The following is a 23,885-nucleotide window of genomic DNA, read 5'->3' as shown; positions in this document are numbered from 1 at the left end:
TCCAACATGGCTTCTCTTATGTTCTTATGTGACACAGAGTGTTGGACTGGATGGGCCATTGGCCTGATCCAACATGGCTTCTCTTATGTTCTTATGTTTTTCTTATCTAAATGCAGAACTTTACATTTATCCCTGTTAAAATCCATTTTATTGGTTTCAAACCAGTTTTCCAGCCTTGGTAGCTCTGTCACTAGAAGTGAGCAGTGACTCACTGAAGCTCATCCTCCATTCCAAATTCTGTTAGTCTTTAAGGTGCTCTTGGACCCTTTTCTACTCATGCCATGAAAAGTCTTTCGCCCACATGTTAAGCCTCTATGGAGAAGACAGGATATTTTCCGTCAGGCCTGCTGGTGCCTCTACAACCAGCTGCTCGGGGCAGGCCCCAAACGGCTGGACGGCCTGGAAAACTGGGCGCCACTGATGGGGCTGGAGGAGGGGGGACTACAGGGCTTCCTGCTTTTTGGTAGCCATGGCACCCTCTGGGGCTGCCCAGTGGCCAGGTGACTTCCGATTATAAGATCTGGTGTTTCCAGGCAATGCCTGGCATCTGGCAAGACGGTTGCTGGGACACCCTGTTGCAGGAGAAAATTTATATATCTATATCTATCCCAGGGGTGGAATCCTTGCAGGAGCCCTTGGAGGATTGGCTACATCAGGGGTGTGTGGCCTAATATGCAAAGGAGCTCCTGCTAGAATTCCATCTATCCATCTATCATCTATCTATCTATCTATCTATCTATCTATCTATCTATCTATCTATCTATCTATCTATCTATCTATCTATCTATCTATCTATCTATCTATCTATCTATCTATCTATCCATACACAACTTCATGTATTTACCCAACGTTCATACTGGAGGTGACAAAGGGTTGCTCTAGCAGTCATCATCTTTGGTAGGGGTGGCCAAACTTGCTTAAGGTAAGAGCCACATTGAATAAACTTCAGATGCTTGAGAGAAGGAAGGAAGGAAGGAAGGAAAATAGATGGAGGGGGGAGGGAGGGAGAGAGAGGTGGAAAGAAAGAAACCTTAACTTTAAATGCATTCTCCAAGCTGCTAGGTAGCTTGGCTTGGAGAAGTGATTTAAAGAGAGAAATGCCTTCTCCAAGTCAGCTGATGGGCCGTGGGGGCTTCAAGAGCCACACAATATGTGCAAAAGAGCCACATGTGGCTCCCGAGACACAGTTTGCCCCCCCATGGTAAAATAATGACCCAACATAAAACTGTCATAGTGTTAAGTTAAATGTTTCCCTTACTGAAAACTGGGAAAGACGCCGTGCCTTTCAGGACCTGAAACTCCTGTTCCAGCCTTCTTCTCAGATCGATCTGCTCAAATAATACCTTCTGAAGTTCTTCTAGACAGAGAGGGAAAGAAAGACGGAATTGGACTAATCGGCTGAAATAAATCTTGAGCGTGCCTGCTTTTCAGTGCAATTCATTATGGCGGGGGGCAAAATGTTGGGTCGCCGTTGAAGGGGGGTGGGCAATGGTGGAATGCCTCGCCCAGACCTGGGATGGATTTTTGTGCAGAAATCCATGAATATAAATCAATGCAATATATTATTTTAAAGTATTATAGGACCGTGTCATGTATTGATTGATACGTATGCATTAATCTCAATTATAGCCACACAAAAGGTCCATATATTATTCATACGTTTGCTTGTCAAGCTTAAAATATGGCGAGGAATTAGGAAAAAAAAAAAGATTATGCGCCATTGTTTTTGCCTTCTGGCATGGGGAAAAAAGCAACATTTAAAACGACAGATCTATCGGCATCGTTCCACATCGAATGTACATTTCCCTCCCCACCTTCTCCTTACCTTTGCCCATGTTTTCAACGTCTTTTTTCAGAGAATGAGGTGAACTGGTTTCCTGTATGCGTTCGCCTTGAGGAAGAGAGGAATACAGAGTTATTTATTGACATCCCAGGCTTCCTATCAGATATCGAGTTTCCTTTTGTATCCCTCCCCCCATTTTTAACTTTACTGAATAATTACAGACATACAGATATCATTTGTGAATAGCGATTATAGGAAGAAGACTGCAGATTTATACCCTGCCTTTTTCTCTGAATCAGAGTCTCAGAGCGGCTCACAATCTCCTTTACCTTCCTCCCCCACAACAGACACCCTGTGAGGTAGATGAAGATATTGGATTTCTATCCCGCCCTCCACTTTGAAGAGTCTCAGAGCGGCTCACAATCTCCTTTATCTCCCCCCCCCCACCCCACAACAGACACCCTGTGAGGTAGATGAAGATATTGGATTTCTATCTCGCCCTCCACTCCAAAGAGTCTCAGAGCAGCTCACAATCTTCTTTCCCTTCCTCCCCCACAACAGACACCCTGTGAGGTGGGTGGGGCTGAGAGGGCTCTCCGAGCAGCTGCCCTTTCAAGGACAACCTCTGCCAGAGCTATGGCTGACCCAAGGCCATTCCAACAGCTGCAAGTGGAGGAGTGGGGAATCAAACCTGGTTCTCCCAGATAAGAGTTCGCACACTTAACCACTACACCAAACTGGCTCTTCGTAAGAAATGTAACAAACGTGGAGTCTTTATATGATAATAAAACGTCGAGTTTGGTTGTTCTTATGATAAGATTATATAAACAAAACCAAAATAGGATAAAAAAACAGAAAGAAGGGGAAAAAGGGGGGGGGGGGGGAAGGAAAATATACTATTATCACTGATCCGTACATAGCAGGCGTGGCCAAACTGTGGCTGTTTAAGACATATTGTGTGGCTTTTGAAGCCCCCACTGCCCTGTTGGTAGATCACTTCTCCAAGTCAAGCCAGCTGGCAGCTTGGAGAATGTATTTAAAGTTAAAGTTGCTTTCTTCCACCTCCCTCTTCCTCCATCTATTTGCTTTCTTTCACCTTTCTTCCCACCCTCCCTGTCTTGCGGCTCTCAAACATCTGATGTTCATCTCTTGTGGCTCTCAAACATCTGACATTTATCCTACGTGGCTCTTACATTAAGCAAGTTGGCCACCCCTGGTATATAGCATTCATAGCTTCTAACAGGCTATTGTATTCTGCAATCCTATGCCATCTAAGCCCATTCAGTGACCACTCTGCCTGAACTACAGGGTTGTCGCTTAGATGGAATGAACTGAATCATGTTCTCCTCCCTCCGATACCTTGATAGGCGAGGTTTCAGAAGCTGATCCAAGACTCTTTTTATTTCAGAGGTTGTCTGATGGTTTTATCCTTGATTTGTTAGAGCCCTGCTGGATCAGGACCAGTGGTCCATCAGGTCCAGCATCCTGCCTCACACAGTGGACAACCAGTGCCTCTGGAGGGCCAGCAACAGGACACAGAGGCCGAAGCCTTCATAAGAACCTTGGAAGAGCCCTGCTGGATCAGACCAGTGGTCCATCTAGTCCAGCATCCTGCCTCACACAGTGGACAACCAGTGCCTCTGGAGGGCCAACAACAGGACACAGAGGCCGAAGCCTTCATAAGAACCTTGGAAGAGCCCTGCTGGATCAGACCAGTGGTCCATCTAGTCCAGCATCCTGCCTCACACAGTGGACAACCAGTGCCTCTGGAGGGCCAACAACAGGGCAGAGAGGCTGAGGCCTTCATAAGAACATCAGAAGAGCCCTGCTGGATCAGACCAGTGGTCCATCTAGTCCAGCATCCTGCCTCACACAGTGGACAACCAGTGCCTCTGGAGGGCCAACAACAGGGCAGAGAGGCTGAGGCCTCCATAAGAACATCAGAAGAGCCCTGCTGGATCAGACCAGTGGTCCATCTAGTCCAGCATCCTGCCTCACACAGTGGACAACCAGTGCCTCTGGAGGGCCAACAACAGGGCAGAGAGGCTGAGGCCTTCATAAGAACATCAGAAGAGCCCTGCTGGATCAGACCAGTGGTCCATCTAGTCCAGCATCCTGCCTCACACAGTGGACAACCAGTGCCTCTGGAGGGCCAACAACAGGGCAGAGAGGCTGAGGCCTCCATAAGAACATCAGAAGAGCCCTGCTGAATCAGACCAGTGGTCCATCTAGTCCAGCATCCTGTCTCACACAGGGGCCAACCAGTTTCTCTAGAGGGCCAACATCAGGACATAGAGGCCTTCCATAAGAACATCAGAAGAGCCCTGCTGGATCAGACCAGTGGTCCATCTAGCCCAGCATCCTGTCTCACACAGGGGCCAACCAGTTCTTGTGGAAGACCAACAGCAGGACATAGAGGTGAAGCCTTCATAAGAAGAACTCTGCTGGATCAGACAGTGGTCCATCTAGTCCAGCATCCTGTCTCACACAGTGGCCAACCAGTTCCTCTGGAGGGCCGATGACAGGGCATAGAGGCCGAGGCCTTCATAAGAAGATCCCTGCTGGATCAGACCATGAGGGTCCATCTAGTCCAGCATCGTGTCTCACACAGTGGCCAACCAGTTCCTCTGGAGGGCCAACAACAGGCATGGAGGCCGAGGCCTTCCCCAGATGTTGCCTCCTGATAGACCCTTGATAGACCTATCCTCTCTGAAGCTGTCTAATCTCCTTTTAATGCTGTCTGTGCCTGCAACCATCATAGGGTTGCTAAGTCCCCCACGGCCTCTGGCGGGGGACCTGTTTTGCGTAGGCTTCCCAATCCCCAGGTCCCAGAGTGGGATCCCCCAGTTTTACAGGCTTCCCCCCTCCCCCAGCCAGCTGGCCGGCGGGGGAAGCCCCACCCCCACACGTTCCCCAGAGAGCACTAAGATCTAGTTCTCAAAGCCTTCTAAGGATCCCTGGACCAAAAGAGGCCAAACTAAGAGTAACAAGAGAGCAGGCCTTTTCTGTAATGGCCCCCCACTGGTGGAACCAATTGCCGGAGGAAGTGCGAGCCCTGCGGGACTTTAATCAATTCCGCAGGGCTTGCAAAACCACTCTCTTTCTACAAGCATATGAGGAACCCTGAAAGCGATATCTCGCCATCGAAATACGTCAACTGAATGTAGCACCTTAACTTAATTTTAGCTGTAATTTAATGTAACTGTTTTAATTGTATGTATTAATTGTATTTTAAAATTGTTTTATAAATCATGGTATACCATGTCATGTTAGCCGCCCTGAGCCTGCTCCGGCGGGAAGGGCGGGATATAAATAAAAGTTGTTTATTATTATTATTATGCACCTCCATGAACAATTCCCATAGGGAATGATGGGGAATTGATCTGCGGGTATCAGGGGCTCTGGAGGAGCTGTTTTTGGAGGTAGAGGCACCAAATTTTCAGTATAGCATCTAGTCCCTCTCCCCAAAATACCCCCCAAGTTTCAAAAGGATTGGACCAGGGGGTCCAATTCTACGAGCCCCAAAAGAAGGTGCCCCTATCTTTCATTATTTCCTATGGAAGGAAGGCATTTCAAAAGGTGTGCTGTCCCTTTAAATGTGATGGCCAGAACTCCATTGGAGTTCAATTTTGCTTATCACACCCTTGTTCCTGGCTCCGCCCCCAATGTCTCCTGGCTCCACCCCCAAAGTCTCCTGGCTCCACCCCAAAGTCCCCAGATATTTCTTGAATTGGACTTGCAACCCTAGTTTTGCGTGTGCTTTGCATGCGTGGTGTGATGATGTCACCCGCAAGTGACGTCATTACCCTGGTGACGTTACACATTGGCTGCTCTAGGCGTTTCTGGGAAAACTCTATGGTTTTTCCCGGACACTCTAGCATTTTGGGAGGGGAAAACTCTATGGCATGGCGCAATGATGTCATTTGAGGGGGACGTCATCACGCTAGTGAGTTGGGAACCTCCCAGGCTGAAGAACCCCCGCCCAGAGTGGGGGCTTAGCAGCCTTAGGCCATCACTACATCTCTGTCAGTGAATTCCACATCACTCTTTGTCAGGGCTATCTTTGTAGGAAAAGCCCAGCAGGACCTCATTTGCATATCAGGCCACACCCCCGGACATCACCATTGTTTCGCACAGGGCTTTTTGTAGAAAAAAACCTCAGCAGGACCTCATTTGCACACTAGGCCACACCCCCTGGCACAAAGCCACCCGGAACTGCGTTCCTGCTTGTTCCTGCTTTAAAAAAAAAGCCCTGCTCTCTGTAAAGAAGTATTTTCTTTTGTCATTTCTGAAGAGTTCATACACATACGCAGAGAGAGAGAGAGAGAGAGACAGGCCTGTGGCCACAGGGGGGCCTGTGGGGGCACTGCCCCCTGGCTTCCAGGCAGGGCCCCCTTGCCCTCTGGGGTCACAGCCTGCTTTTTTCTTTGCTTTTTTTGCTATGGCTGAGCCAGCGACTCCTCATCAGTGGCAGCTGGAGCTGGAAAGCTGAGCAGGGCACAGTGCACTGCAGCAGCAAAAGCAGGAGGTGGAAGAGCAGGAGGTGGAGGAAGCCGTGCGGAATGGACCGGGGAGGGGGGAACGGGTGGAGCTGCTGGCTGCAAAGTGGGGTGGGGAGAGGGAGTGGAAGGAAACCGCCCCCCACCGCTTGCATGCAAGGTATAGTCCCTTCTTGACTCCAATGTTTTAGGGTTGGCTGCCTGGACTTGGCCACATTCAGAGCCTCCGGTTTTTGCCCCTACCCCAGAAAGCTTCTGAGAAGCAGCAAGGCCCACAGTGGATGGGAAAGGATGCCCCCTGACTTTTTAAAAAGCCCCCTGACTTCTAAAATCCTGGCTACGGCCCAGGAGAGAGAGAGACTTAATTTATATCAGAAAACTCTTTCTACTTGCATTTGGCTTTCAGCCATTCATTTTTATATCAGGATTCCTATCACAGAACCTCAATACAGCAAGGAGCTTGGCTTTCTGAACAACCCGTCCCACACGATTACTGTGAAGGTGAAGTATATAACCGAATATACCTCCTCCCTTGGTTTTTTTGGGGAAGAGTGAGATGCAAAATGAAAAAAAGCATCGCACCACAGTGAGCTCTCTACAGCCTGACTTTCCGATTGCTCAATCTCCCTGACGGTTTACGGCGCAAGGTTTATTCCTGGTTCCCGCCGATCGATGAGCTCTTCCATCCCGTCTCTGTCAAAATCGTTTTACTGCATGGGGAGTGTGTTCAATAGTGACATTTGAGCCTCTATCCTCTCTTCTCAATAGTCGCTGTCTTAATGCAATTGTGAAGGTATAATCAGAGGTAGCTACAGCTGTGCCAGTGTATCCATTATATCCAGAAACACCATTGTAGAAAATTCATTCCAGGACTCCGGGTCAGGAGGACATGGTCACTGGCCTGAGCAATTGTTCGATCAAGTAATTTTGCTATGAAGCCCTGACCTGGATAGCCCAGGCAAGCCTGATCTCATCAGATCTTGGAAGCTAAGGGGGGGGTCGGTCCTGGCAAGTACTTGGAAGGGAGATCTCCTTGGAATACCAGAGCTTGGAGGCAGAGGCAGGCTGTATCAAGCCACTTCTCTAAACATCCTCCGTGCCTCTGTAGGCAGGACTCGTTTTGGGCAGGAGCTCACAGGAGCGGAGCTCTGGAACCTCTACATTTTATGGTGCTCTTTCTTTCTTATCCCTCCCCACTCCCCCCAAAAAAGTGCGCTTTTCTTCTGGGCTCCATCGTTCAAACCCCCTTGGAGAATTTGGCTGCGCTCTAAGATTTGACAAACTTTCTAATCTCTTTCCCCCACAAAAAAATGGGAAAGAACCAAAAGATATAAGCAGACAGATGGAATCTTCTTCATGCCACTGTGGCCACGTAGGAGAAAGTCATTTTAAAAGTATGACGGGAGTCAGGTTTTGCTAGGACAATTCTAATTTGAGAAGTCTTTAAGAGAGATGCTGAGCTGATATAATTTGCTGCACCTTCTGGTGAGGTCAGGGGTGTGTGGTATGCAAATAAATTGTGCTAATGAGTAATGCTAATGAGCGCCGGCACCTCTTTTTCTACAGAATGACCCCTGCCTGCAGGGGCCTTCGGAAGTCGCAATGCCTTCCAGGCATGCAGGTGAACACACACACACAAAATTTTAAAAAGTAATTTTGCTATTGAAAAGATCACTATATCTACAACACTGTCTCTCCTCCTATGCCTCACCACAGCAGCTTCGCTGATCTGAGCTGGACCTTCTAAATGGGCATGATCAACAACTGCTCGTGCAGGGCCTTCTCTGTTGTGGCCCCCACCTTGTGGAATGGGCTGCCTGAGGAGGTCGGGAAGGCTCTCGCATTCCTGGCTTTCTGTAGGCCTTGAAAAACAGCTCTTCGGGAGGGCATTTTGATAAAGGAATAGGGCTGCAGGGCAGACGTAAATGGTAGGCTTAGATGGGCACTCACCGACCAATGAGAGCTTCTGGTGGACTTCACCACTCAGCCTTGATCTAGGCCAGGGGTGGACAGATGGCAGCTCAGGAGTCACATGTGTCTCTTCCACACATATTGTGTGTTTATCAAAGCCCCTACCACCCTGTCGGTCAGCTTGCAGGAGATATTTCTCTCTTTGATTCATTTCTCCAAGCTAAGCCAGCTGGTGGCTTGGAGAATACATTAAAGTTGCTTTCTTTCCACCTCGCTCTCCCTCATATATTTTCCTCCCTCCCTCCCTCAAACCTCTGGTGTTCCTGTCTTGCATAAGAACATAAGAGAAGCCATGTTGGATCAGGCCAATGGCCCATCCAGTCCAACACTGTGTCACACAGTGGCCAAAATACACACACACACACACACACACTGTGGCTAATAGCCACTGATGGACCTCTGCTCCATATTTTTATCCAATCCCCTCTTAAAGCTGGCTATGCTTGTAGCCGCCACCACCTCCTGTGGCAGTGAATTCCACATGTTAATCACCCTTTGGGTGAAGAAGGACTTCCTTTTATCCGTTCTAACCCGACTGCTCAGCAATTTCATTGAATGCCCACGAGGTCTTGTATTGTGAGAAAGGGAGAAAAGGACTTCTTTCTCTACTTTCTCCATCCCATGCATAATCTTGTACACCTCTATCATGTCACCCCGCAGTCGACGTTTCTCCAAGCTAAAGAGCCCCAAGCGTTTTAACCTTCCTTCATAGGGAAAGTGTTCCAAACCTTTAACCATTCCAGTTGCCCTTTTCTGGACTTTTTCCAAAGCTATAATATCCTTTTTAAGGTACGGTGACCAGAATTGCACACAGTACTCCAGATGAGACCGCACCATCTATTTATACAGGGGCATTATGATACTGGCTGATTTGTTTTCAATTCCCTTCTTAATAATTCCCAGCATGGCGTTGGCTTTTTTTATTGCAATCGCACACTGTCTTGACATTTATACAGGGTTATACAGGGTTATGAGTTATCTACCACGACCCCAAGATCTCCCTCTTGGTCAGTCTCTGCCAGTATCTTCTTCAGTTCACAACCCATCAACTTGTATTTGTAGCTGGGATTCTTGGCCCCAATGTGCATTACTTTGCACTTGACCACATTGAACCTCATCTGCCACGTTGATGCCCACTCACCCAGTCTCAACAGATCCCTTTGGAGTGCTGCACAATCCTCTCTGGTTCTCGCCACCCTGACCAATTTAGTGTCATCTGCAAACTTGGCCACTTCACTGCTTACTCCTAACTCCAGATCATTAATGAGCAAGTTAAAGAGCATGGGACTCAGTACTGAGCCCTGTGGCACCCCACTGCTTATCGTCCTCCACTGCGAAGACTGACCATTTATATTCACTCTCTGCTTCCCATTAATTAGCCAGTTTTTGATCCACAAGAGGACCTGTCCTTTTACTCCATGACTCTCGAGCTTACTAAGGAGCCTTTGATGAGGAACTTTATCAAAAGCTTTCTGGAAGTCAAGGTAAACAACATCTATTGGGTCCCCTTTGTCCACATGCTTCTTCACCCCCTCAAAGAACTGTAACAGGTTAGTGAGGCAAGATCTTCCCTTACAGAACCCATGCTGAGTCTTCCTCAATAACTTGTGTTCATCAATGTGCCTACTCATTCTGTCCTTGATAATGGTTTCTACCAACTTTCCTGGTATTGAAGTCAGACTGACTGGCCTGTAATTTCCCAGATCTCCTCTGGAACCCTTTTTAAAGATGGGGGTGACATTTGCTACCTTCCAGTCCTCAGGAACGGAGGCAGATTTCAATGAAAGATTACAGATTTTTGTTAGAAGATCCACAAGTTCACCTTTGAGTTCTTTCAGAACTCTTGGATTTATGCCATCCGGACCTGGTGATTTATTAGTTTTTAATTCGTCAATCAGTTGTAGGACCTCCTCTCTAGTCACCTCAATCTGACTCAGGTCATTCAACACCCCTTCCAAAATTAGTGGTTCTGGAGCAGGCAAACATTTCTCGTCTTCCACAGTGAAGACGGAGGCAAAAAATGCATTCAGCTTCTCAGCCATTTCCCTATCCTCCTTCAGTAATCCTTTGACCCCTTGGTCATCCAAGGGCCCCACTGCCTCCCTGGCTGGTTTCCTGTTTCTAATATATTTGAAGAAATTTTTATTTTTGGTCTTTATGTTTTTTGCAATATGCTCCTCATAGTCCCTTTTTGCACAGTCTTGCATTTGATTTGCCACAGCCTGTGTTCCCTTTTATTAATCTCACTTGGACTGGTTTTCCACCGCTTAAAGGAGTCCTTCTTACCTTTTACAGCTTCTATTACTTTGTTTGTTAACCATGCAGGCCTTCTCTTATACCTGTTTGTGCCTTTCCTAACCTGTGGTATATATTTTATCTGAGCTTCTAGGATTGTAGTTTTAAATAGCCTCCAAGCTTCCCCAAGAGTTTTGACTGTATTTACCTTTCCTTTCAGTTTCCTCTTCACATGCCTCCTCATCTCAGAGAATTTACCCCTTTTAAAGTTAAACGTGGTTGTGGTGGTCTTTTGGGGCAACTCCCTATTTATACAAACGGTGAACTCAATAACGTTATGGTCACTGCTCCCAAGCAACTCTCAAACATCTGGCATTTTTTCTCTGTGGCTCTTATGTTAAGCAAGTTTGGCTACCCCTGCTCCAGTGCACTGAAAACAGAACTCTGTAAATTAACCAGGGGTGGGGAATCCCTTTTAAAAACCTATCGATGAGGTCTGAGTATGCTCCAGTGAGGATAGAATGTTGCAGGGGGTTGGGTGGGTTTGGAGCAGGAACTCCATTGCATATTAGGCCAGACCCCACCCACCCCCCCCGATGTAGCCAATCCTCCAAGAGCTTACAGGGCTCTCAGTACAGGGCCTACTGTAAGCTTCAAGAGGATTGGTTACATCACGGGGGTGTGGCCTAATATGCAAAGGAGCTCTGCTAGAAAAAAAATGGAATGTTGTATGCTGCTGTCTGTCAGATAAGGGAGGGGGAGAGAAATAAGCCAATTTCTGTCATTGTGATAAGTCAGCAGAGGCTTGACAGCACTGGGCACACAGATTCAGGTGGGTAGCAACAGAACCAGAATTGAGTTCGGTGGCTCTTTTGAGAGCAACCAAGTTGGTCAGATATGAAAAAGCGGTGCGCGCACACAAAAAACTTATACCCAGAATGAAACTTTGTCGGTCTTAAACGTGCCGCTGGACTCAAACTTTGTTCCGCTGTACGCATACGGTTGGTGTAAGTTCATTTGGGGTGCAAAGCGAATGCACTCAGCGGCGATCTCCCCCTCCCCGTAACTTGTGGTAGTGGGAAAAGGGCTGGATTTTTAATCCATGTGTTCTGGAGTTGCGCTTTGGTTCAAAACTTTGATAGATAGAAGTCATACAGATGGTGAATATATGAAGTTCCTTCATAGAACTCAGACCCGCTGGTTGACTTGACGTGGTATGTGGCAGGGGTTCCACCAAGGTCTAGGAACTCCAGATAGGAAGCCCACGTGTCATTTTGGGGGGGGGTGCTGTTGGACAATGCCGGATTAAACCCTGTGGAGGCTCCTAGGCAATCAAAATCTTGGGGGGCCCCTTGCAAATTATACCCCCACCCTTCTCTCTGAATCGGAGACTCAGGGCGGCTTACAATCTCCTACATCTTCTCCCCCCACAACAGGACACCCTGTGAGGTGGGTGGGGCTGAGAGAGCTCTCCCAGAAGCTGCCCTTTCGAGGACAACTCCTATGGGAGCTATGGCTGACCCAAGGCCATGCCAGCAGGTGCAAGTGGAGGAGTGGGGAATCAAACCTGGTTCTCCCAGATAAGAGTCCGCACACTTAACCACTACACCAAACCTGCTCTCCTGTGGAGGCCCTTAGGCAGTCGAAATCTCAGGGGCCCTCTTGCAAATGATCTCAGAGTCGGAGCGCCCGCCCCACTACCCGTGGCCCCCGCTGCAGCCTGCAGCCACCTTCTCAAAAGCCCCTTTGACAAAGTTCTGGGGGAGAGGCAGAGAGAGGCAAACTTGGCGATGACGCCAGCAGCAGCCGCACCAGGCAAGTCGGGCAAAGAACGGCTCAGTTGCTGGCTGCGTGTGCAGGCTGGGAGCACTGCAAGCAGGGGAGAAACCGTGGGGAAAAGCCAGTTCTGGGCCCCTAAAGGTGTGGGGGCCCATAGGCCAATGCCTACTTGGCCTAATTGTTAATCCGGCTCTGCTGTTGGAGCAGATGGGGATTGAATAGGGTTGTCAGCTCTGGGTTGGGAAATACCTGATTTGGGGGAGGAGCCTGAAAAGGGTAGGGTCTGGGGAGAGGAGGGACTTCAATGGGGTGTAATGCCATAGAGTTCACCTTCCAAAGAGGCCATTTCCTCCCGGGGAACTGATCTCTACCACCCGGAGATCAGATGTAATAGCAGGAGGTCTCCAGCCAACACCTGGAGATTATACAAAAAGCAACGTGGCTATACAGCTCAGTGGTGTTGTGGCAAAAGGAAAAAAAACCTCTATGGAAGTAAAAAATTGTTAATACAATTAACACAGAGGTATTTTGATTCTGACACAGGGTAACCCCTAATGGAAGACTGTTGATCTCTGAGGCTCCAACTGCAACTATCTTCACAGCAGTTAAGAACATAAGAGAAGCCATGATGGATCAGGCCAATGGCCCATCCAGTCCAACTCTCTGTGTCACATAAGAACATAAGGGAAGCCATGTTGGATCAGGCCAATGACCCATCCAGTCCAACACTCTGTGTCACATAAGAACATAAGAGAAGCCCTGTTGGATCAGGTGAGTGGCCCATCCAGCCCAACATTCTGTGTCACATAAGAACATAAGAGAAGCCATGTTGGATCAGGCCAAGGGCCCATCCAGTCCAACACTCTGTGTCACATAAGACCATAAGAGAAGCCATGTTAGATCAGGCCAAGGGCCCATCCAGTCCAACACTCTGTGTCTCATAAGAACATAAGAGAAGCCATGTTAGATCAGGCCAATGGGCCATCCAGTCCAACACTCTGTGTCACATAAGAACATAAGAGAAGCCATGTTGGATCAGGCCAATGGCCCATCCAGTCCAACACTCTGTGTCTCATAAGAACATAAGAGAAGCCATGTTGGATCAGACCAGTGGCCCATCCAGTCCAACACTCTGTGTCACATAAGAACATAACAGAAGCCATGAGGGATCAGGCCAATGGCCCATCCCGTCCAACACTCTGTGTCACACAGTGGCCAATATATGTGTGTACACACACACACACACACACATATAAACTGTGTTTAATAGCCACTGATGGAACTCTGCTGCATATTTTTATCTAGTCCCCTCTTAAAGCTGGCTATGCTTGCAGCTGCCACCACCTCCTGTGGCAGTGAATTCCACATGTTAATCACCCTTTGGGTGAAGAAGGACTTCCATTTATCCATTTTAACCTGACTGCTCAGCAATTTCATTGAATGCCCACGAGTTCTTGTATTGTGAGAAAGAGAGAAAAGTACCTCTTTCTCTACTTTCTCCATGCCATGCATAATCTTGTAAACCTCTATCATGTCACCCCGCAGTCGACATTTCTCCAAGCTAAAGAGCCCCAAGCGTTTTAACCTTTCTTCATAGGGAAAGTGTTCCAAACCTTTAATCATTCCAGTTGCCCTTTTCTGCACTTTTTCCAATGCTATAATATCCTTTTTGTAAAAGCTGGAGAGTGTCCTAAGCACAAACATGAAGGAAATACTGGGTATTCAATCACTGAATTCAAGGCTTTACCTAGTGTACTGCAGCCTGAAGAAGGCGAATGAAATGGATAGTTCTAAGCAACCCATTGCTACTGTTGCTGTATATTAACCTTCTATTGCAATTCTGCCAATTGCTGTTAAATTCTGACATCAAGTGTTTTTTCGTTAATAATACTGAGATCAAATTGTTTGTTTCAAAATATAGAATAGCAAGCCAAGACTTGTATTAACATTCGTTACTTCTATACCGTTTTTCCTTTTGTCACAATACCAGCTGGACTTTGGCAACCCTAGGATTCAATGTGGGGGCTCTTGTTTGCCGGGCCTGAGCTCTTGCACTGAGCGACGTCCGTTCCTCCCCCCCCCCCCCCAATTATTGATTTACTTTCCTGACATGAATGCTTTTATTAATTCCCGGGCTCGTGTCTCCTGTGAGAATGTAAGACTGCATGCATCCTTTAAACTACCCTGTCGTCAACATAGGAAGGTATTTTGTACAGACGCCTGTTCCGTTTATTCCTATGATCACTGTTTTGACTGGCAGAGGCCCTGGCTTTAGGAGGAGGTTTTCCCGAGGCCTGTTTAAAGAGACTTTGAAGAAGAAGAAGAAGATATTGGATTTATATCCCGCCCTCCACTCTGAAGAGTCTCAGAGCGGCTCACAATCTCCTTTCCCTTCCTCCCCCACAACAGACACCCTGTGAGGTAGATGAAAATATTGGATTTATATCCCGCCCTCCACTCCGAAGAGTCTCAGAGCGCCTCACAATCTCCTTTCCCTTCCTCCCCCACAACAGACACCCTGTGAGGTAGCTGAAGATATTGGATTTATATCCCGCCCTCCACTCCGAAGAGTCTCAGAGCGGCTCACAATCTCCTTTCCCTTCCTCCCCCACAACAGACACCCTGTGAGGTAGATGAAGATATTGGATTTATATCCCGCCCTCCACTCCGAAGAGTCTCAGAACGGCTCACAATCTCCTTTCCCTTCCTCCCCCACAACAGACACCCTGTGAGGTAGATGAAGATATTGGATTTATATCCCGCCCTCCACTCTGAAGAGTCTCAGAGTGGCTCACAATCTCCTTTCCCTTCCTCCCCCACAACAGACACCCTGTGAGGTGGGTGGGGCTGCAGAGGACTCTCACAGCAGCTGCCCTTTCAAGGACAACCTCTGCCAGAGCTATGGCTGACCCAAGGCCATTCCAGCAGGTGCGAGTGGAGGAGTGGGGAATCAAACCCGGTTCTCCCAGATAAGAGTCCGCACACTTAACCACTACACCAAAATGGAAGGAAAAGGAAAGGAAAGGTTCCCTGTGCAAGCACCAGTCATTTCCGACTCTGGGGTAATGTTGCTTTCACAACGTTTTCACGGCAGACTGTTTACGGGGTGGTTTGCCATTGCCTTCCCCAGTCATCTACACTTCCCCCCTAGCAAGCTGGGTACTCATTTTATCGACCTCGGAAGGATGGAAGGCTGAGTCAACCTTGAGCTGGCTACCTGAAAACCCAGTTTTCCATCGGGGATCGAACTCAGGTCATGAGCAGATCTTAGGACTGCAGTACTGCAGCTATAACACCCTGCGCCACGGGGCTCTATTTAAAAGGAAGACAAGGCCTCAAACGGAAGCTGAGACCTTCCATACACAAAGCCTGCGCTCTACCCTAAAGTTCACGCTGAAGCTTCGAGCTGTTCTCTTTGATTGTGTCCGCAGTTAGGGGCACAGGAAATAGGGTTGCCAAGTCCAAGTCAAGAAATATCTGGGGACTTTGGGGGTGGAACCAGGAGACTTGGGGGGAGGAGCCAGGAGACATTGGGGTGGAGCCAGGAGCAAGGGTGTGGCAAGCATCATTGAACTCCAAAGGGAGTTCCGGCCATCTCATTTAAAGGGACCACACACCTTTTAAATGCCTTCCTTCCACAGGAAATAATGAAGGATGAGGCACCTTCTTTTGGGGGGTACTTTGGGGAGAGGCACTGGATGCTGTACTGTAAATTTGGTGCTTCTACTTAAAAAAAACAGCCCCCCCCCCAGAGCCCCAGATACCCACGGATCAATTCTCCATTATTTCCTATGGGAATAAATCTCCATAGGGAATAATAGAGCTCCCAGCAGGCATTTCCCTCCCTTCCCCCCGCTTTCTGATGATGCTGAAGCAGGGGGAGGGCCTTCAAACGGGGGGGGGGATCCCCTGCCCCCACCTGGTTTTGAAATGTATCCTATTAGTTCATAAACAACCTGTACTGGAGTTTTGTCATTTGTATTTTCAAGGCGGCTCCTTTATGAAGCCTCAGTGTTTCTATCCGATCTGTATGAAAAGTTTCGTGGCCAGCAATGGAGTTGGAGGCTTTGCGATGCTTCTATTGAAAGGAACTGGCTTACTCCCTTGTAATATACAGCACAAGCGGAGGATATAGCACTGATGGAGTGGGAAACACGAAACGCGCCTATTGTATTATTAACTAGTTATTTCTATGCTGTAGCAGTTAATCACTATGGACTCTGTTTATAAGGATTTAATTTTTTTTTATGGTTGTCAATGTGAACTTTTTGTGGTAAACATATTAAGTATGAAGCAGTTTTATACTTAAAAAGTATACAGCAGGGGGGGGGCAACGGTATTATCAGCCCCAGCCAGCATGGCTTTTTTTAGCAGTTTACATCTGCGACGCAAAAGCCGCGGCTCTTCCTGGTTCTGCGGAGCAGTTGGTGCGAAATCTGCGCAGACGCTGCGCGGTGAAGAGGGACGTCGCTCCGAGGTAAGCTATGTGGGAAAACGCTCTAAGTCTTTCTCACATGGGATCCAGGGAACTGGGCAAAGGAAACTCTGGCTTGATCCAGGAAAGTTTGTCTTCTCTACTTAGACTGGCTGTGGCTCTCCTGTATCTCAAGCAGAGGTCTTTCATATCATAGAATCATAGAGTTGGAAGGGGCCGTACAGACCATCTAGTCCAGGGGTGTCAAACTCATTTGTTATGAGGGCCGGATGTGACATAAATGAGACCTTGTTGGGCCGGGCCATGTTGGGCCTGGCCTCGCCATGTATGTACCTATTTAAGATTAGGTAGCAGCGATATAAACTTTATAAAGGACACAGACAAACACAATTAAAGATTTTTTTAAAAACCTTAAACCATGCTTAAAACATTAGCACTTGTTGGTCTTAAAGATGCCTTCTTTGTATCTCTCCCATGGGATCCAAGGAACTGGGCAAAAGAAGCTCTGGCTCTTTCCTTCCTTCCCCAGGGGACCAGGAAGGGGAGGAGCCTCGACCAATAGAAGGAAGAGAGGCTTGGCTCAGGAGCTCTGCTGTGCGATGGAGAGAGCCTGGAAAAAACAAGCCCCGCCTTCCCCTCTTCCTCCCCAGGGGAGGAGCCTCAGCCAATGGAGAAAACAGAGGTTTTGCTCTGTAGCTCCTATGCAATTGAGCAAGCCTAGCAAAGCAAACTATTATGCAGAAGGAAGCAAGAGAGAGGGAGAAGGAAGCAGATGACAGCCAGTTGCTCGGGGGCCTGATAGGAGCCCTCCGAGGACCTGATTTGGCCCGCGAACTGCATGTTTGACACCCCTGCACTAAATAATGCACTTTCAATCCGCTCTCCATGCACTTTCCAACTGGATTCTGCCAGTTCACACAGTAAAAATCCAGTTGGGAGGTGCATTGGAAATGGATTGAAAGTGTATTATTTAGAAGAAGATGATGATATTGGATTTATATCCTGCCCTCCACTCTGAATTTCAGAGTCTCAGAGCGGCTCACAATCTCCTTTATCTTCCTCCCCCACAACAGACACCCTGTGAGGTGGGTGGGGCTGAGAGAGCTCTCCCAGAAGCTGCCCTTTCAAGGACAACCTCTGCCAGGGCTATGGCTGACCCAAGGCCTTTCCAGCAGCTGCAAGTGGAGGAGTGGGGAATCAAACCCGGTTCTCCCAGATAAGAGTCCGCACACTTGACCACTACACCAAACTGGCTCTCATTTAGTGTGTGTGATCGCAGCCACACACACAAATATAAAAATGTGCCGTAAAGCTTGTTTACGAAATTTGATTTTATTCCCCTCCCCCATTGATGCCACCCCAAAAGGCCCTTAAAGGGAATATGTGGTCACATGAAGAGCAAGTTTGGTGTAGTGGTTAAGTGTGCGGACTCTTATCTGGGAGAACCAGGTTTGATTCCCCACTCCTCCACTTGCACCTGCTAGCATGGCCTTGGGTCAGCCATAGCTCTGGCAGAGGTTGTCCTTGAAAGGGCAGCTGCTGGGAGAGCCCTCTCCAGCCCCACCCACCTCACAGGGTGTCTGCTGTGGGGGAGGAAGGGAAAGGAGATTGTGAGCCGCTCTGAGACTCTTCGGAGTGGAGGGCGGGATATAAATCCAATATCTTCTTCTACCTCACAGGGTGTCTGTTGTGGGGGAGGAAGGGAAAGGAGATTGTGAGCCGCTCTGAGACTCTTCGGAGTGGAGGGCGGGATATAAATCCAATATCTTCTTCTACCTCACAGGGTGTCTGTTGTGGGGGAGGAAGGGAAAGGAGATTGTGAGCCACTCTGAGACTCTTCGGAGTGGAGGGCGGGATTTAAATCCAATATCTTCATCTACCTCACAGGGTGTTTGTTGTGGGGGAGGAAGGTAAAGGAGATTGTGAGCCGCTCTGAGACTCTTCGGAGTGGAGGGCGGGATATAAATCCAATATCTTCTTCTTCTTAATTGCTTCTGAGGGTGCTCTCTGCGCTTGGCAGTCCTGGCTAATATTTATCTAAGAGATGCAGGACCCCACGGCCGTCTCTTGCCCTCTTCGAGGGAAAGGGAACTGCAAAGGCATCTCTGGCTCACCAGCTCTGTAACTTGCATCACGGCTCATTGTGCAGCTCTCCCGCCTCGCAGGGGACGGGCTGGGGGCCAGTAGCGAACAGCCTTCCAAGAACACTCACCGCTGGCTTGAATACCATTCCCCACAGTCTGGAAGAACCACGTGACAATCCACGATGCAATTACAGCAACGCTGTTGAGAAAGGATCTGATTCTAGGCGAGAGGGGGAGGAACTATCGATCGATTGCTGCGAAGGTTGCCAAGTGCAACTCAAGAAATATCTGGGGACTTTGGGGGTGGAGCCAGGAGACTTTGGGGGTGGAGCCGGGAGGAGAGTGCGGCAAGCACAACTGAACTCTGAAGGGAGTTCTGGCCATCACATTTAAAGGGAACACGCTCTTTTTAAATGCCATCCTTCCATAGGAAATAATGGAGACGAAGGGCACCTTCTTTGGGGGCTCATAAAATTGGATAACCCCCCCCCCCAGTCCAATCTTTTTTAAACCAGGGGGATGTCTTGAAGAGAGTCCTCAGACGCTATGCTGAAAATTTGGTGCCTCTATCTCAAACAACAGCCCACCCCTGCCAGAGTCCCAGATACCCATGGATCAATTTTCCATTATACCCTATTGGAATGGGTCGCCATAAAGAATAATGGAGTGCCCAGCAGTAACCCAGCATTTGTAACCCAGTATTTTCCTCTCCCCCCCCCCCGACACACTTTCTGATGACCCTGAAGTGGGGGGTGAGGACCTCCAAACCGGGGGATCCTCTGCCTCCCCCCTGGGGACTGGCAGCCCTAATCTCTGCACAGGCCCAGCTATCTGTTTAGATGTAGAATCTGCCTGTATCGCAGCCAACAGGACCATCTCCCATTGATGGGCCGAGGTCATGGGTTTACATTGCACCTATGCAGGGCGTTTATTGTAGCAAGAGCTCCTTTGCATATTAGACCACACCTCCCTGATGTAGCCAATCCACCTGGAGCTTACAGGGCTCTTAGTACAGGGCCTACTGTCAGCTCCAGGAGGATTGGCTACATCGAGGTGTGTGGCCTAATATGCAAAAGAGCAGGGGTGGAATACTAGCAGGAGCTCCTTTGAATATTAGGCCACATACCCCTGATGTAGCCGATCCTCCAATAGCTGACAGGGCTCTTCGTACAGGGCCTGCTGTAAGCTCCAGGAGGATTGGCTTCATCAGGGGTGTGGGCCCTAATAGGCAAAGGAGTTCCTGCTAGAATTCCTTACAGGGCTCATCTCACAGGGCCTGCTGTAAGCTCCAGGAGGACTGGCTACATCGGGGGTGTGTGGCCTAATAGGCAAAGGAGGTCCTGCTAGAATTCCTTACAGGGCTCTTCTCACAGGGCCTGCTGTAAGCTCCAGGAGGACTGGCTACATCAGGGGTGTGTGGCCTAATAGGCAAAGGAGGTCCTGCTAGAATTCCTTACAGGGCTCTTCTCACAGGGCCTGCTGTAAGCTCCAGGAGGACTGGCTACATCAGGGGGTGTGGCCTAATAGGCAAAGGAGGTCCTGCTAGAATTCCTTACAGGGCTCTTCGTACTGGGCCTCCTGTAAGCTCCAGGAGGATTGGCTTCATCAGGGGTGTGTGGCCTAATAGGCAAAGGAGGTCCTGCTAGAATTCCTTACAGGGCTCTTCTCACAGGGCCTACTGAAAGCTCCAGGAGGATTGGCTACATCAGGGGGTTTGACCTAATATGCAAAGGAGGTCCTGCTAGAATTCCTTACAGGGCTCTTCTCACAGGCCCTACTGAAAGCTCCAGGAGGATTGGCTACATCAGGGGGGTGTAGCCTAATAGGCAAAGGAGGTCCTGCTAGAATTCCTTACAGGGCTCTTCTCACAGGGCCTGCTGTAAGCTCCAGGAGGATTGGCTACATCAGGAGGGTGTGGCCTAATATGCAAAGGAAGTCCTGCTAGAATTCCTTACAGGGCTCTTCTCACAGGGCCTACTGTAAGCTCCAGGAGGACTGGCTACATCAGGGGGTGTGGCCTAATAGGCAAAGGAGGTCCTGCTAGAATTCCTTACAGGGCTCTTCGTACAGGGCCTACTGTAAGCTCCAGGAGGATTGGCTGCATCAGGGGTGTGTGGCCTAATATGCAAAGGAGTTCCTGCTTTAAAAAAGTCCTGCATCTCTGAACCAACTCAGGGTAATACAGTAATGGCTCGATCCTTGCAGAGTTGTTGTTGGTAAGTGCCATCAAGATGCAGCTAACTCATGGTGACCCCATGAAGTTTTCAAGATGGGAGATGTTCGGAAATGGTTTCCCAATGCCTGCTGCTTTGTAACAACTCTGGACTTTCTTGGTGGTCTCTCATCCAAGTTCTAATCAGAGCTGACCTGGCTTAGCTTCTAAGATCTGATTAGATCAGGTGCAGAATTAGGTGTGCCTAATTCCACAGGACCTGGACAGCCCAGGATTACCCGATCTTGTCAGATCTGAGGAGGTAAGCAGGGTCGGCCTTGGCTAGTGCTTGGAAGGTGACTTCCAAGGAATACCAAGGGTGTGACACAGAGGCAAGCGATGACAAACCACCTTTAAAAACGTCTCTTGCACTTAATGGTGCATAATGCCAAAGGAGCTAGATATGAACTTCTGGCTGCCAGACAATTTTAGGATCTCTACAGACATTGCAACACAATAATAATACTGGGTCACAAGTATGAATCTGCCTACCATTAGATCGGGGTGGCCAAACATGCTTAACGTAAGAGCCACACAGAATAAATTTCAGAAAGCAGGCAGGAAGGAAGGAAGGAAGGAAGGAAGGAAGGAAGAAGAGGTGAAAGAAAGCAACTTTAAATGCGTTCTCCAAACCGCCAGTTGGCTTGGCTTGCAGAAGTGGTTTATAGAGAGAAGTGCCTCTTCCAAGCCAGCTGACGAGGTGGTGGGGGCTTCAAGAGCCACACAATATGTGTGAAAGAGCCACATGTGGCTCCCGAGCCATAGTTAGGCCGTCTCTGCATTAGAACATTGATGCTAGGCCAGACTGCCTTCTCCACTAAACCAGGCAGTTCTTGCTCTTAAAGCTGCCTTCTATGGAATCAAGTCAGAGATGGAGCTCAGCACCTTCTGCATGCAAATGGCCCCCACCCTCAAAACGTGACCTCCCATCTAAAGTCTGAAGTGGTAGAGGCCATTGCACAGGATGAAAAAGCCTTCTACTGAATCAGACCCATGCTCTATAAAGGGCTTTTTTTGAGCAGGAACACACAGGGACGCAGTTCCGGCTGGCTTGGTGTCAGGGGTGTGGCCTAATATGCAAATGATTTCCTGCTGGACCTTTTCGACAACAGAAATAAAAAAGCCCTGTGTGAAGCAATGGCAACGTCAGGGGGTGTGGCCTGATACGCAAATGAATTCCTGCTGTGCTTTTACGACAACAGAAATAAAAAGCCCTGTGTGAAGCAATGGTGACATCACAGGGTGTGGCCTAATATGTAAATGAGTTCCTGCTGGGCTTTTTCTTAAAAAAACCCCCCTTGGAGTTAACAGGGCTCTTAAAAAAAAAAAAAGCAGGAACGCGGGAACGCGGCTGGCTTGGTGCCAAGGGGTGTGACCTAACATGCAAATGAGTTCCTGCTGTAGAAAATGCCCTGTGTGGAACAACGGTGATGCCGGGGGATATGCCTTAATAAGAAAATGAGTTCTTGCTAGGCTTTTTCTACGAAAAAGGGCCCTGGAGTTAACTATTTGTTAGTCAACAGGAAGTGATATATGTTTATTGTAAACAGTCTGTTATCTAAAGAGAAAGTCCATGAATGTTTGTTGGAGGCCTTAGTTAAATCAGCTGGAACTGGGTGTTGTGATTGGAAAGAAATGTATTGGCCATTCTGCATTTTATGGCCTCTCTTCCCCTCTTTGTCTAAGTTTGGAGAAGAGGCACCATTCCTAGTATGGTTCTCTAAAAGCAAAGATGCAAAAGTTAGTGTCTGTTATTTTCATTCCAGTCTACCCTTCCCTTTGCTAGTTTTTTTTTTTTTTAGTAAAAGCAATCTTACTTTTAAACCACACACATGGTCTCTGCCTCTTCCTCGTTGCCCTGCTAATTTAAAACTCTGCTAAATAATATTCTCCCCGAAGAATATTTAACAGAAGGTGCTGTAGCTGGATGATACAGCTTGATCTTGTCAGATCTCAGAAGCTAAGCTGGGTTGGTACTTGGATGAGAGACCACCAAGGAAGACTCAGCAGAAGAAGGTGATAGCAGACCATCTTAGCTTCCCACTTGCCTTGAAAGCCCCTTGCTGAGGTCACCATAAGTCTGAGCTAAGCAGGGTCAGTACTTGGATGCGAGACCACTAAAGAAGGCTCGGCAGAGGAAGGCAGTGGCCAACCACCTCTGCTTCTCTCTTGCCTTGAAAGCCCCTTGCTGGAATCTCCATAAGTTTTGTATGGAAGACCACCAAGGAAGTCTCTGCAGAGGAAGTCAATGGCCAACCACCTCTGCTTCTCTCTTGCCTTGAAAGCCCCTTGCTGGAATCTCCATAAGTCTTGTATGGAAGACCACCAAGGAAGTCTCTGCAGAGGAAGTCAATGGCCGACCACCTCTGCTTCTCTCTTGCCTTGAAAGCCCCTTGCTGGAATCTCCATAAGTCTTGTATGGAAGACCACCAAGGAAGTCTCTGCAGAGGAAGTCAATTGCCAACCACCTCTGCTTCTCTCTTGCCTTGAAAGCCCCTTGCTGGAATCTCCATAAGTCTTGTATGGAAGACCACCAAGGAAGTCTCTGCAGAGGAAGTCAATGGCCGACCACCTCTGCTTCTCTCTTGCCTTGAAAGCCCCTTGCTGGAATCTCCATAAGTCTTGTATGGAAGAACACCAAGGCAGTCTCTGCAGAGGAAGTCAATGGCCAACCACCTCTGCTTCTCTCTTGCCTTGAAAGCCCCTTGCTGGAATCTCCATAAGTCTTGTATGGAAGACCACCAAGGAAGTCTCTGCAGAGGAAGTCAATGGCCGACCACCTCTGCTTCTCTCTTGCCTTGAAAGCCCCTTGCTGGAATCTCCATAAGTCTTGTATGGAAGACCACCAAGGAAGTCTCTGCAGAGGAAGTCAATGGCCAACCACCTC

General features: G+C 48.4%; 1 protein-coding gene across 1 annotated transcript in view; it reads right to left on the bottom strand.

The window, feature by feature from the left end:
- SKOR2 (SKI family transcriptional corepressor 2) overlaps nucleotides 1-23,885 on the bottom strand; it is a 67,938-nt gene that overhangs the window by 22,267 nt on the left and 21,786 nt on the right. The window contains exons 5-6 of the mRNA XM_060236605.1: nucleotides 1,826-1,891; nucleotides 1,259-1,357 (exon numbers count right to left, since the gene is read on the bottom strand). Of these exons, the coding sequence (XP_060092588.1) occupies nucleotides 1,259-1,357; nucleotides 1,826-1,891 (165 nt within the window). The remainder of the gene's footprint in view (nucleotides 1-1,258; nucleotides 1,358-1,825; nucleotides 1,892-23,885) is intronic.

This window comes from Heteronotia binoei, chromosome 4 (genome assembly GCF_032191835.1).
Source record: "Heteronotia binoei isolate CCM8104 ecotype False Entrance Well chromosome 4, APGP_CSIRO_Hbin_v1, whole genome shotgun sequence".
NCBI classification, from domain to species: Eukaryota; Metazoa; Chordata; class Lepidosauria; order Squamata; family Gekkonidae; genus Heteronotia; species Heteronotia binoei.
Note: the sequence above shows the minus strand (reverse complement) of the source record. Positions and strands in the feature narration are given on the sequence as shown.